A 15,447-nucleotide genomic window follows, 5' to 3' on the forward strand; every position below is an offset into this window, starting at 1 on the left:
GGCAAACCCGGTGTAGTGCCGAATTCTGTGACTCTAGTAGGCGCTGTAGTGATGGTAGGGTTAAGATTAGGATTGGGATTAGGAGTAGGTTGGATTAGCACAATACAGCGCCTACTAGGGTCACAGAATTCGGCGTAACACCGGCAATGCAATATACATCATGGCACAGAAAAATATCTATTACCCCCTTAAAAATGTATTATGAATTTGATATGAGTAGATTAAAACATTCATACTGTATGTCTATCTGAGTGTGTTATAACCATACTTATTAGTGAATAATCGGAATAATAAAAAATTGCATGTAAACTGTGAGTGAAGAGTTCTGCTCGTGTCATGTAAACATCTTACTGTGTTTAAGACCTTAGTCTGATTATTAGAAATAATCGCATTATTGGTGCACATGTAAGCGTAGTCACTTCTTCAGCTCAGAGTCACTGAACGGCCCTCCTACAAAACCAGCTGTGTTTACAGACACAGATGTACATGTTCATCTAAAGGAAGAGAAAATCAATCAAGCAATTACATTGTGATTTACAGCACTAATTCTAGATGATCAGACTCCTCATACAAAAGTTTCTTTTCAGTGCTGAAAGTCATTGTGACCGTGAAACAAAGTATACATCACATAATGCTTTTATGGTGAAATTGCACCTTTTTCCTGTCAATCCATGTTTATTGTATGACCATAAACAATGCACTTTCTTTGCATCCAAATGCAATCTAGATCATGTTATGCAGTTACTGTATTACATTCACAGCATTTATGTCATGTTGTGTTGGCCATGCTGGTTTTAAAAATGATTTATTACATGAAAATTATAAAAACATTAATATTTTTATTCCATGTTTAACATTTTAAATATAATTTTTAAGTTATTATTTAGCTTTTAAGTCTGATATCTGAAGTCTGATATAGTAATGACTGTGAGTAAATTAGAAGAGCCTCTTGATACTCACACTGGACGTCCAGCATCACTGATGAGTTCTGAGCGCCGTGTTCGTTCTGAGCTGTACAGACGTATCGTCGGCTGTGTGTCGGGTCGGTGTTGCTGATGGTCAGGTTCTGTCCGCTCTGCACTGGTTTCAGTGGTTCTTCAGTGTCTCTGTACCAGGTGTAGTTGAGCACCGGTGGGTTTGCATCACTGCTGCAGCTCAGAGTCACTGAACGGCCCTCCAGAACAAAACCAGATGCATTTACATGCGCAGATGTGTTTTTAGGAGCATCTAATGGAGAAGAAAAACATTCAGGCAATTATGTTACGATTTGCAGCTCTAATTCTAGATGATCAGTCAGAATTGATTGAAATACGTCTTACACTGAACACGTAGCGTACTGGTCTCTTGTTTTGTGATCTGCTTCTGAAGCTGGTGTGTTACAGTGCAGGTGAAATTGGCTAAATGATGACGCTGAGTTACAGTGAAGATCAGATCAGAGATGAGCTCAGTTTGCTCCTGACGCTGCTGTTGTGTGACTCTCTCGTTGAGGAGATGTTCAGGAGACGAGCTCCATGTGAGATTTGCTGGACGAGAGGAACAGAAGATCTTAGTCGAGCAGCGCAGATTCACAGAGCTTCCCTCCTTCACCTCCTTCACCTCCTTCACCTTCTGCTGATCCTTAAACAGACTCACTGTGGGTTCGGGTGGAGAATCTACAACACATAGAGAAGCAGTCAAACATTACAGGATTATCATATCCAATAATGAAGGCACATATTGAACAGTAGTAGATTTATTTATTATTTGTCCAGTAACATTATCCAACTCATTTTGCATCGCAGACATAAGCTATTTTCTGTGAATGTGCGAGACTTCCAATTCATAAGCCGCATATTAGTAAATGATTAGAAGAATAACTCTGCAGTAACTGGTAAAACTATTTGCACTATACAAACCAGTGTGTTTATGATAATAAATCAAAATAATATGATAACAATTACTAGTTTGCAATATAAAGCAACATAACAGACAGTTTTTGTACAAGTTAATAACTGGTAGTGAATGTCACCAGAAGCTTCGCACAATCATGTTACTAATGGCCACGTCACACTTACATTTAGATAGAAGCAGCATGAACAATATGACACTCACTTATGACAGCAATTTCAACTTTGTATTCAGGTTTGTTGTAGCTATATTTCAGTTCTCTGCTGCCTTCAACTCTGAAGTAATACGACCCATTATCCCTCTGATGGACATTATGGAAGCGGGTGGTGCAGTTTTTCTCTGTAGGAGTGCCAAATATTTCTCCTTTTAACGATGCAGTGTCGGGGCTACTGGAGTTAAACACTACAGTGAAAGGGTTTCCGTCTTTATACCATATTCTCTTTGAATCATCAGTGAGTTCTGTTACAAATTGTTGATGAATATCAAATGTGCAGGGTATGAAAACACAGGATCCTTTTAGAGCTTCTACTCTCTCCGGCAGACTGATACTAAAGCCACAAAAAACTCCTAAAACACACAGACAAGAAGAACTGATCACACAGAGTTTACATGCAGAATAAACCGCTGCACTTATTCATATGGAAATGCTTTCAGAATATTAATTCAGCAGAGGAATAATCTATAAGAATGAAACCTTGTATCAGACATCCAGTGAGGAGGAACGTCACAGATATTTCCATCATTTATATTCACTCCACCTTACAACAGAAAATACAAACACACAATCATATACACTCTTAAAATAAACTGAAGAACCTTTAACATCCATTGAATCTTTCCATTCCATAAAAGCTTCTTTATAGGGAAAAAACAATGTTCTTTAGATTATTAAAAGGTTCTTCATATTAAGATTTTTTTTTTTTTTTAAGTGTTCACTGAAAGTTTCCATGAATTGTTCTTCTATGGAATCGCTGTGAAAAAACACTCTTTTGGAATATTTATTTTTTAGAGTTTATAAACTTAACAGCAGTTATTTCCTTTTTAAACTTGTATATGAATTTTTAGCTGTTGGTGTAAACATATTATTTTCTAAATCCAAACTCTAAATCACTGAAAAAATTGTAATAATTTTTTAGAAAGATTAAAAACAGTTTCATCTTGGACATGTTTAAAATCTCTAAACGACAGAAGTTTTAGTGTGTTGTGTGTAAGTGACTTACCGGAGAAGAGTGAAAGAGCGACTGTGACTCTTCTACACTGGATAGAGGGAGATCTGTGTGTGAAAACAACACGTCTTTACTTCTATTAGAGTTTTACCACTTCCCCTTTCAGTCCGAACTAAATAACTATAGCCTGACTGAGTAATATATGCTAATCAGTATGAAGCTTATTGAATAATATTCAAAAAAAATATTTTATTTACTTGAAACATCTTGTGAGATCCAGTAACGCTTAATAATTACTAAAAATTATTCAGGAATAAGTTTTGAATCACATTTAAAACGCAATCTGTTAAGGAAACATTAACATTTCATTTCTTCTCGTTTATTACTTTTTTAAGGTTGGCTATTATAGTATTACAGTAAGAAACATGGGAAATTCAGGACTAAATAGCTTGCAGATTCTTTCGTACCCAAGATACTGAGTGAAACCGAAAGCAGAACAGATTTCAGCAAATACTGCTGTTTTGTTTCATGTTTGTTTCTCTAATTCCGACACCGATGATCAAATGTATGGAAGCTTGTTTCCAATTACACCAATAAAAAATGTATTACTCTCAGTGTCACTTTCATAAAAAATTTGTCATTAAGAACCTTAAAAATAAAATAAGTTTTAATAAATATTTTATTTAGCCTATATTAACAATGGTCTTGATGGAGGGAGGAGTCAGTTCTGCCACGCTCAGGTACACATTAGTGAATCTCGATCATATGAATCTCCTCATCAACAGCGATCATAATGGAGTGCTATTAAATATGAAGCAAAAGACTGCGGTCTTCAGGCACATCTCAGAATAGCTCAGAAGATAACATCTTGCAGAGCTGCCAACTCTCACGCATTCAACATGAGATTCACGCTATTGACACTGACACGCTCTCACGCCACGTCCATTTTATCACGCAGTGAAAAATCGTGAAGCAAAGAGAACATTGACACCAACAGACAAGACAGAGCAGGTTTATATGATATGAAACAGTATATTTCTAATTCTATCAATTTTATTATGAAATTCAAACAATAAATATAATTTTAGCTCTCCTAAATGTGACGTGACAGATCGTGAACTGATCACATGGCCCGGCTCCAGCTTTGAGATGTAAGGTGGGCCAAGTGAAATTCCTGGTGGGCCCAGAGTTATAACATTATTTTTTTTTTTCCCTTTAACAAAACGTTATTTTATAATAAAAGAGGCAGATCTTGAAAGGGATTCTGCTTTATTTACAGGGCTCAACGCTAAGGAGCTTTTCTACAGTCAGTAATAAAACACCAAATGACCAAATTACAAACAGTAGCACAAATAAATGCAATCAGGGCAGGACTGAGGGGTCTGGGGCCTCTGGGCTTGAGTTTATGTAAGGGCCCTACATACACTAAAAATGACCTCAACTACATCATTTTGGAGTAGCACAAAATACACAAACATAAAATATGCTTTGAGGTTTCTAGAACAATTAATATGCAACATGCCTAGCCTAGTCAAAGTTTAGAGGTAATATTAAATAGCCATAATACAATAAAATACAGGCTGTGCTCCCTCAGTTGAGAGAAGATCAAAACCCTGAAATAACATTGAGCAATAAAGCTAACATCTGTGTCCTTTTATGTCAGATTATTTAATTTTAATCAGTAAATTCGGTCAAAATAAAAAAGACACTGTATGACTACCAATCAAATGAGATCAAATCAACAAAATGCATCTTTGGATTTAATGCAGCTCAGACATAGCATGAACTGATTTAAACAACAATTATAATTGCATACTCAGTGTTGGGTTTAATGCTGTTAGCAAGGTTACAGACTGACAGATGAAGATCAGGATAAAGTTCAAATGCACTTCAAAAATATTTTTTAGAAAGAGTCATTAGTACAGTAATCTAAATACAATGTTGAAGCTTATGAATAGAAATCGTGAAATTTGTGTCAAGAACTAATAAAACAGAAGCATACCAGTCATTCTCTACCATGTAAACATTGTAACATGTTACCAAATGTTTTAGCTAAACTCAAAAGTTGGCAGCCCTGAACAACAGACGTATGTCCTCTCGTGATCTGATCTTTTTGAAGATTCACTCACATTATAAATGTAAAATAATATACATTTTAATATAAATTCTTACAGTTTGTTCGCCCTTGTCTAGTTGTGATTAAAAAGAGAAAAGGTTGGTTTTGATCTAAACATAATGCGTTGAACAGACAGCTTAACCGTCGCGCTTTTTTAGTTTCTCGCACCACGTTTCAGAACGCAATGTCAAGTTAAGTGTTCAACTTTGACACCCAGTGCTCTTTTCCATTTTGTTCGTTCATTTAACTCACAGCAGTTTTAAAACCTTCATAATAAAAAATAAAACCTTCAATAATCAAAATATATTTGTCCAAAAATTATGAAAGGATACTTTTTTATTTAACTTTTTTGTTTAGCAGTTTAAATGAGTTAAACATTTTATTTTATTATATCAATATCAACCGCTCAGTGTGTATCACTGAGAAACGTCCAGCTCGAGTTGTCCTTGCGATGGAGGTTCGGGTTGAATGACTAGTTCATCCAGTGATTCATCATCGCGCTCGGATTGACGACGTCATTGTTCGTTACTGTGTTTAGTTTACGGTGTAGGAAGTCTCAGGACAAGCAGAGCTGACGTTGTTATGGCAATGGGCGTTTTTGTTTTTGACACGCACGCTGTACGCTGTAAACCAATCACAACAGACTGAGCTCTCTGGCCAATCAGAGTAGAGTAACTCGCGGAAAGGAGGGATTTAGAGAGATTGATTCATCTGACGAGTCGTTTGAGAATCACTGAAAATGTGGTGATGTGCAAAATGCAAATGTATTTTATGAGAAAATGAAACAGTTTTTTGACCTTTGATGCATGTAAACCTGTGGTAGGAGACTCCAAAACAACATTATTATTTATTATTTTTAATCACTGTGAGGTAGAAAAACCCTTGAAAGGTTTCCAACAGTATGTTACATACTACTCGTCTGGGGAAAATATTAGATAAATGCTATGGCTTAATTTTAGGTGCATATAGATCTATTACTCTATTACTTGCACCAGCCTATTTGCCAGTTATTAGGAGGACAGAGAAGGTTGTAAAAGGTTATTAAACAATGGACTAATGATAGCATCGATAGATTAAAGGGATGCTTTGAAATAACTGATTGGAATATGCTCATAGCTCCATCAAGTGATATTAATGAGCAAGGGGACATAGTGACATCATACATTTCCTTTTGTGTGGATAACATCATTCCCACCAAGACGGTTACCATCTTTCCCAATAATAAGCCCTGGGTAACCAAAGAACTCAAGGAAATTTTAAATAAGAAAAAGAGAGTTTTTTACACTGGCTCTGAGTATGAAAAATAAGTAACAGCTGACAGCATGTCTTTATTCCAGTAAACACACTCGCCGTCTCCATAGGAATCCGTGGCCTGATGGAGCAGAAACACAGCAGAATCAGATGAATGTCCGTTTGTGATGTCTTTGAAAATGAATAGTGTGAGTGTGTTTAACTCACTATTTGAGACAGTATGAGTCCAGATGTGTCGTCTTGTCTGGTTCTTGAAGGTTTGGGATTCCTTCTTCTGAAAAATGTTTTTAGGCCTTTAGATTCTGATATAATAGGTCAATCAGAATCACAAATCCTCCTTGTGATGAGGCTAGTAAAGTAAAAGTCTCATCAATGTGATCTAACTGTTTTTTTGGCTTCAGACTGCAAAAAATTATGTTCTTCTGTATTTCTGTCTTGTTTTCCAGTACAAATATATGAAATTAAGACACATTTACTTGAGAAGCAAAACGGGATATAAAAGTCTTGTTTTCTGAAAAATCGATCAAAATTAAGATTATGTTTAAAACAAGAACAAATATCTGCCAATGGGGTTAAAAAAGTGTATTTCTCTGAACCCATTGGCATTTTTCTGAAAACAAGACTTAATATCTGAAGTCATTTTGCTTCTCAAGTAAAAGTATCTTGATTTAAGAACGTTTAGATATTTGTACTGGAAAACAAGACAAGCATTTTTTGGAGTTTGAACACATTTACCAGAATAGCCAAAAAAATCTCTGTAATCATCTATAGTTTAGCCTCAGCTCATTATATATTGGACCAGTTCTGTGATAATCATGTTTTTTTGTCTTTCCACAAATGACATTTGTCTGATGTACCCACCGTTCATTGTAGACTGCTATGATGCACAAGATCATCATCGCTGATGCGCCGACAGCAGCTCCGAGAAGCACAGACGGAATCTGGACACCAGCACAGTGATGGAAATCTGGAAAGCAGTGTTTTATTGCTCAGAGATCATTTAAGTGTCTAAAATGTTTCTCAGGAGGGATAAAAATGAATGTGAAGAGCAGCTCAGATCATTTGATCATAGATTCGATTCAAGTTCATACTGAGATCTCTGATATTTGATTACAGACTTTAGTGTCTTGGCAAATATGAGCACATTTCTCTGGAGAAAAGTTTCCATTTGGTCTCCATTTGATCTCATTGCTGTCTAGGAGAAATAATTCCCCTGTGGAAAAGAAGTAGCCTACACTTCAGCATACTTAAAAACAGGATCCTTAAAAAGTCTTAAATTAGATTTTTAAAATTTAAGGCCATTAAAAGTCTTAAAAAGTCTTGTTTTTACGTATGAAAGGTCTTAAATTTTCGATGGCAATTTGACTTAAACATATCTAAATGTTTTCTAAATTAGAACCATCTAATTAGCGTACTTTTTTTATTTATTATTCTTTCTTTGTGGATTTGCTTGTTCACGTGACATTTCGCGTCATTCGAGATGGTCCTCACTGCAGAACATGAAATCCACGGGGAGGAGTCGGATCTAGATCCAACTCCTCCCACCTTACATATACCTAAACCTACCCATCTCCACCCCCTGATCCCTAAACCTACCCCTAAACCTACTCATCTCCACCCCTTAATCCCTAAACCCACCCCTAAACCTACCAATCTCCACCCCTTTATCTGGATCCAACTCCGCCCCCCGGATCTCGTGTTCTGCATTGAGGTGCTACTGGGTCATTCGCGGCAGCATTACGTCCGTCTCCTACACGCACGAAATAGGAGGAGAGAAGGAGAAGCGAGTTGGTAAATGTCAGTTCAGTTCTAAGTTCAGTCTTTATGTGCGTAGTGGTGTGCGATGTGTATTGTCCATTATGATATTGTAATCATTGTTTTATGTACGAGGCACTGCGAGCTGATATCGCTTTTGTCTCTCGTGCTTTCACTGCGTGATGTGTACGGTTATAGGTAGGCTATGTTCCCAAATGAGTTTTTGTCTCATATTTATATCATATTATGTTGTTATCATAGACCTACAATATCACATCAGCAAGACTTCCGTTTTCCCGTGCACAATTGCAAATGTGATTATTTATTTATATAACAGTTAAATTAACAATAAATTAACATTGTGAGTTAAATTTTATAAACAGTAATGTCAATATTGTTTGTTTTCCCTTTATTTCGCTGACGAGAATTTCAAAATGAAGCCATAGCAGAGTCTCAATGCAACAGACAGCAACGAGTTTTTTTTTTAATAGAATCCGCATTTTGAACGAATCAATTTAATGGTTCAATGAACAATCACTTGCTTCTTTCCCGAATGAATCAGCCGTTTGAACGAATCGGTTGAATGAATGACTCCCTCAACTCATTTATTAAAACAGTGACTTGCCGCCACCTACTGGCAGCTTTAGTTTCACATTTAGAGTAGGCTACTTTTTAATTAGAATGTTAAAATTAGAAATCAGTTCATATTTAACCATCTCATAGCTTTATTTATGCAATTGTAAATGCAGTGTAAATATATTAATGCCAGATCTGATGCCGCCACTGTGTCACCTCTGCACTGCAAAGATGGATTTTGATTTAATGGTTTAATTTGACTGGTAAAAGTGGTATTGTGTAATTATTCTAATAGAATTTAATTTGAATGTTAGAATTTGACAAAAGGTGATTCATACATCTACAAATGTCAATATATAGGTGAAAATGCCCCTGGAAATCAATTTAAGATGGCAAATATTACCCCTTAATAAAAAAATGTTAATTTCTGTCACTGCTGTGAACTGACCACTGCATAGAATATGAAAAATATGAATATCTTCATCAGTCAGCTGTCAACAACAGGCCTAAACCAGCCATGGCACCAAGCACAAAAACACAATCAGTAAAATATTATTACCCACAAAACTTTGAAAATATCGATTGAGACATATTTTGTCAATATTGTACACCCCTAATGCATGGTATTAATTTTGATTTCTTCGGGTCTTAAAAAGGTCTTAAAAAGTCTTAAATTTGACTTTAAAAAATGTGCAGAAACCCTGAAAAAAAAGAAAAAAGTAAGAGAAAAATGTAATATTTAAGTGTGAACTGAAGGTAATATTTTCAGACACATAATTGCATGTTATTTATAATTATAGGTTAAATTTATATTAAATTCAATTAGCCAAACATAGAGTTATTTTTTTATTTCTCAATTACTTCTATTGTCTTTGAAATATGGTGAACGTGCACTTTCAGTTTTTTTCTACTGATTAAGTATGTTTATGAGCTGTTTAATTAATAAAATGTAATTAAAATAAAAAATGTATCAATACAAATTTAGGACAACTAAATCCATAAAATCATCCCTAAAAGATTCTATATATGAAGCACCGTACAGAAACTTTTCTTCTAAGAGTGAATACTTTTAAGATTTGAAGTACACTACAAGCGCACATTCAATTCAAATTAAGTGCACTTCTTTTTCAGAAGGGTTAAGATATTCCAGAGATCTCATTTGTGATCATTCTTGTTGATCAGATAAAGCTGTTGTTGTGCGTGTCAGAGAAGCGAATCTCACGTGTCTCTGTCCCGGATGTCCGTGTGACGGGATGAAACCGTTGGCTGGCGCTGGCGGTGCCGAGAGTGTTTGCACTGAAACACTGCAGGACGTCCGTGTCTGTGAGAGGCTGATGGATGGTCAGGATGCTCTTCGAGCTTGTGCTTCCTAAAGTTTCATTCCTGATGAACGTGTTTGTAGAGTTGGTGAGAACATTTCCAGATCGACGCCACTCTAGTTTAGGCGAGGGATTCCCATGAGCCTCACAGACACACGTGATTACGCTGCTTTTGTTACAAGAGCTGGAGATTTTGGGCGCAACTGAAAGAGACAATAAGATCATAAACTGTAGTTTCTGTGTAGGATCTGAGCAAAATAAAACAGCTTGAGGGCCTGTTTCACTTAAGAAAAACTGCTGAACATCTCACTATGTGAAACTCTGGGTCACACTAAAAATCGGGTTAACAGAATTCTTGGTTATCTTGGTTCACGTTTCACATTGGGGTTAACATTTATTCCTGAGTATTTATAAACGCATTCCTAAACCATAAATGTTCTTATTTGCATATTTACCATTCAGCCACATTGCACATCCTCATCGACTGAACTATCAAGTTTATACCGAATGGGCTTTTCGGAGTATAAAGGTAAGAATGATATGGTCTCTTCTTCACAACAATTGTCACGTTTTCTGTCACCTTTTGACAATTTCCCTTCAAACGCTAAACTACTGTTTATACAACGCCCATGACTGTTCAAAGCATGTGCCTATGAGCCACGCGATTGGCTGTTTGTTGCTAAGCGTCTAGCCGTAACATTCTGACACAGATCATTTGTCAATGCACTGGTTGCACCACAGTGTGGGATTAATGACGCCAATAGCAGCGCAATTGTATCACTCGAGCTCCACTGACTTCACTCGCTTTCATACCTGTCACGGCGCTGCTCTGAGTAAGGTCTGTTGGTTGTCACTCCCAAAAGTCACTTTTCATTTACATAAAGTTAAACATATCTCAACTTTGTCGCATCGCTGGACACGCTAGATTCTGGATGAATTGAGACGATTTTTTGTTTTGTTTAAAAATCTCGCATGATTCTGAATGGACAACTAAACAAAACAACATGTAATTTACTAAAGGTTCTGACAAAATGTTAATTGCTGTAGTGTAGTCTATAAAGATTATAATTATTTTATTTATTTTTAAGTCGGGTTGAATGAATGATTCAACGACTCGCTCAAAGAATTCACTTGTTTCATTACTGGATGAATCAGCGTTTTTGAACAAATCTCTTGAATGAATGATTTAATGATGAATACATTTTTTAAAAGTCACTTGTCGCCTGTGTAACAATTTAATTGATACAATCTTTATTTGAAGCATCAAGTTACATTCACAAGGTGATTTACTCTATTTTGATCGCTACTGCAGACATCTGTGTTTATATCCAAACTATAAACATTTATCCCAGTACTTCTATGATAAAATAACAATACTGTGTGGTTGAAAAGACTGTTTGTGAAGCTGTTTCATATTTATACACTACAACTGCTCTCTCCGCCAACGCAGATCTGAATGTTCGCTGTGATCGTACTTGTCAAAGGTTTAAAAGACATATAGCTGAATCGCTGTCATTTAGGAATAAGATCACATGGGTGTTTGAATCGAGATCGTGATCTTTTAACAATTAATCGTGCAGTTGTTAGAAACGCCTACATCCTGTTGCCAATGGTCAGTCACTTGTGTTGCCTGAAATCGGCAGCTCTCCATTGAAATGAATGGTATCATGTCACTTATGCGCATAAGTGTCGTGGTCAGTGTAAACAGCTTTACAAAGTAGTATTCAATTGTAAAAAGTGTCAAAAATGAACATTCTGTCACTTACTGTATACACCAAACCTGTATGACTTGCTTTCATGCATTCTCCGTGTTCTGTACCGTGAAGTTTTGTATTACTCATCGAATCATATTTTCGCATTACTAACATACAGCAATTGACTTGATGTTCAAGGAATTTTAAAGAACTTGAGATGTCGGTTACCAGAAAATATATTTTTTTTCTCTTACATTAATCACATTGCATTAGTATTATAAAAAAAGTTGACAGCTTCATGCAATTTCACTTGCTTCAGTGCAGTTTCACAAAGGTTTCATAAAAAAAAAAAAATGCATTTCAAAACTTGAACATGTTGCTCTGTAGGAGAATCAAATCTCCTTTGGTCTTTCCGTATACATTTTCTGTATATGAAGAAAACACCCATGCAAAAGTGTTACACACATTTAACAGCATTTGTAGCATGTCACATTTGATTGCCAAGCATTCACAATGGACATCCAGCAGAATTCAGGCTGTCACAGTAGATAGCATTATGACTATCTTCCCCATTTGTAAAATAATAGTAAAGAATAAACCCAAAGAATTAACACTAGTGGAAGTATTTGCAGTAAAAGTGAAGTGAAAGTGAAAATATGAAATATATTTCAAATATATACATTAAAATTATTTAATGTATGAAATATTTAATATAATTGTATTTTTATTCATTTATTTTTTAGCTTTTCAGTCTGAAATCTGAAGTCTGATATAGTAATGACTGTGAGTAAATTAGAAGAGCCTCTTGATACTCACACTGGACGTCCAGCATCACTGATGCGTTCTGAGCGCCGTGTTCGTTCTGAGCTGTACAGACGTATCGTCCGCTGTGTGTCGGGTCGGTGTTGCTGATGGTCAGGCTCTGTCCGCTCTGCACTGGTTTCAGTGGTTCTTCAGTGTCTCTGTACCAGGTGTAGTTGAGCACCGGTGGGTTTGCATCACTGCTGCAGCTCAGAGTCACTGAACGGCCCTCCAGAACAAAACCAGATGCACTTACATGCGCAGATGTGTTTTTAGGAGCATCTAATGGAGAGAAAAACATTCAGGCAATTATGTTACGATTTGCAGCTCTAATTCTAGATGATCAGTCAGAATTGATTGAAATACGTCTTACACTGAACACGTAGCGTACTGGTCTCTTGTTTTGTGATCTGCTTCTGAAGCTGGTGTGTTACAGTGCAGGTGAAAGTGGCTAAATGATGACGGTGAGTTACAGTGAAGATCAGATCAGAGATGAGCTCAGTTTGCTCCTGACGCTGCTGTTGTGTGACTCTCTCATTGAGGAGATGTTCAGGAGACGAGCTCCATGTGAGATTTGCTGGACGAGAGGAACAGAAGATCTTAGTCGAGCAGCGCAGATTCACAGAGCTTCCCTCCTTCACCTCCGTCACCTTCAGCTGATCCTTAAACAGACTCACTGTGGGTTTGGGTGGAGAATCTACAACACATATAGATGCAGTCAAATATTACAGGATAATCATATCCAATAATGAAGGCACATATTGTACAGTAGTAGATTTATTTATTATTTATGTCCAGTAACATTATCCAACTCATTTTGCATCGCAGACATAAGCTATTTTCTGTGAATGTGCGAGACTTCCAATTCATAAGCCGCATATTAGTAAATGATTAGAAGAATAACTCTGCAGTAACTGGTAAAACTATTTGCACTACAAACCAGTGTGTTTATGATAATAAATCAAAATAATATGATTACAATTACTAGTTTGCAATATAAAGCAGCATAACAGACAGTTTTTGTACAAGTTAATAACTGGTAGTGAATGTCACCAGAAGCTTCGCACAATCATGTTACTAATGGCCGCGCCACACTTACATTTAGATGGAAGCAGCATGAACAATATGACACTCACTTATGACAGCAATTTCAACTTTGTGTTCAGGTTTGAAGTAGTAGCTATATTTCAGTCTTCCGCTGCCTTCAACTCTGAAGTAATACGACCCATTATCCCTCTGATGGACATTATGGAAGCGGGTGGTGCAGTTTTTCTCTGTAGGAGTGCCAAATATTTCTCCTTTTAACGATGCAGTGTCGGGGCTACTGGAGTCAAACACTACAGTGGAAGGGTTTCCGTCTTTATACCATATTCTCTTTACATCTTCAGTGAGTTCTGTTACATATTGTTGATCAATATCAAATGTGCAGGGTATGAAAACACAGGATCCTTTTAGAGCTTCTACTCTCTTCGGCAGACTGATACTAAAGCCACAAAAAACTCCTAAAACACACAGACAAGAGGAACTGATCACACAGAGTTTACATGCAGAATAAACTGCTGCACTTATTCATATGGAAATGCTTTCAGAATATTAATTCAGCAGAGGAATAATCTATAAGAATGAAACCTTGTATCAGACATCCAGTGAGGAGGAACGTCACAGATATTTCCATCATTTACATTCACTCCACCTTACAACAGAAAATACAAACACACAATCATATACACTCTTAAAATAAACTGAAGAACCTTTAACATCCATTGAATCTTTCCATTCCATAAAAGCTTCTTTATAGGGAAAAAACAATGTTCTTTAGATTATTAAAAGGTTCTTCATATTAAGATTTCTTTTTTAAAAAGTGTTCACTGAAAGTTTCCATGAATTGTTCTTCTATGGAATCGCTGTGAAAAAACACTCTTTTGGAATATTAATTTTTTAGAGTTTATAAACTTAACAGCAGTTATTTCCTTTTTAAACTTGTATATGAATTTTTAGCTCTTGGTGTAAATATATTATTTTCTAAATCCAAACTCTAAATCACTGAAAATTTTTAAATAATTTTTTAGAAAGATTAAAACCAGTTTCATCTTTGGACATGTTTAAAATCTCTAAACGACAGAAGTTTTAGTGTGTTGTGTGTAAGTGACTTACCGGAGAAGAGTGAAAGAGCGACTGTGACTCTTCTACACTGGATAGAGGGAGATCTGTGTGTGGAAACAACATGTCTTTACTTCTATTAGAGTTTTACCACTTCCCCTTTCAGTCCGAACTAAATAACTATAGCCTGACTGAGTAATATATGCTAATCAGTATGAAGCTTATTGAATAATATTCAAAAAATATTTTTTTTATATTTACTTGAAACATCTTGTGAGATCCAGTAACGCTTAATAATTACTAAATATTATTCAGGAATAAGTGTTGAATCACATTTAAAACGCAATCTGTTAAGGAAACATTAACATTTCATTTCTTCGCGTTTCTTACTTTTTAAGGTTGGCTATTATAGTATTACAGTAAGAAACATGGGAAATTCAGGACTAAATAGCTTGCAGATTCTTTCGTACTCAAGATACTGAGTGAAACCGAAAGCAGAACAGATTTCAGCAAATACTGCTGTTTTGTTTCATGTTTGTTTCTCTAATTCCGACACCGATGATCAAATGTATGGAAGCTTGTTTCCAATTCCACCAATAAAAAATTAATTACTCTCAGTGTCACTTTCATCAAAAATTTGTCATTAAGAACCTTAAAAATAAAATAAGTTTTAATAAATATTTTATTTTGCCTATATTAACAATGGTCTTGATGGAGGGAGGAGTCAGTTCTGCCACGCTCAGGTACACATTAGTGAATCTCGATCATATGAATCTCCTCAT

The 15,447-nt window shown here is 36.0% G+C and overlaps 2 protein-coding genes across 2 annotated transcripts in view; both read right to left on the reverse strand.

Annotated features, from left to right (window-relative positions):
• Nucleotides 1-359: 359 nt before the first annotated feature.
• On the reverse strand, nt 360-3,241 carry LOC309497981 (sialic acid-binding Ig-like lectin 14). Its single transcript, XM_082168462.1, has 6 exons — nt 3,108-3,241; nt 2,582-2,645; nt 2,092-2,454; nt 1,320-1,652; nt 961-1,227; nt 360-494 (listed from the first exon to the last, which is right to left on the reverse strand). Exons 2-6 carry the CDS (start codon nt 2,628-2,630, stop codon nt 469-471), a joined length of 1,038 nt encoding a protein of 345 aa, XP_082024588.1. The 5' UTR covers nt 2,631-2,645; nt 3,108-3,241; the 3' UTR covers nt 360-468.
• A 2,407-nt stretch (nt 3,242-5,648) lies between these two features.
• Nucleotides 5,649-15,447, reverse strand: part of LOC309497971 (sialic acid-binding Ig-like lectin 13) — a 72,839-nt gene continuing 63,040 nt past the window's right edge. Inside the window, exons 5-10 of the mRNA XM_082168438.1 lie at nt 12,939-13,215; nt 12,581-12,847; nt 9,974-10,273; nt 7,282-7,387; nt 6,628-6,694; nt 5,649-6,541 (exon numbers count right to left, since the gene is read on the reverse strand). Of these exons, the coding sequence (XP_082024564.1) occupies nt 6,449-6,541; nt 6,628-6,694; nt 7,282-7,387; nt 9,974-10,273; nt 12,581-12,847; nt 12,939-13,215 (1,110 nt within the window). The 3' untranslated portion in view covers nt 5,649-6,448. The remainder of the gene's footprint in view (nt 6,542-6,627; nt 6,695-7,281; nt 7,388-9,973; nt 10,274-12,580; nt 12,848-12,938; nt 13,216-15,447) is intronic.

The sequence above is a fragment of the Leuciscus leuciscus genome, assembly GCF_965113295.1.
Source record: "Leuciscus leuciscus genome assembly, chromosome: 4".
NCBI lineage: Eukaryota > Metazoa > Chordata > Actinopteri > Cypriniformes > Leuciscidae > Leuciscus > Leuciscus leuciscus.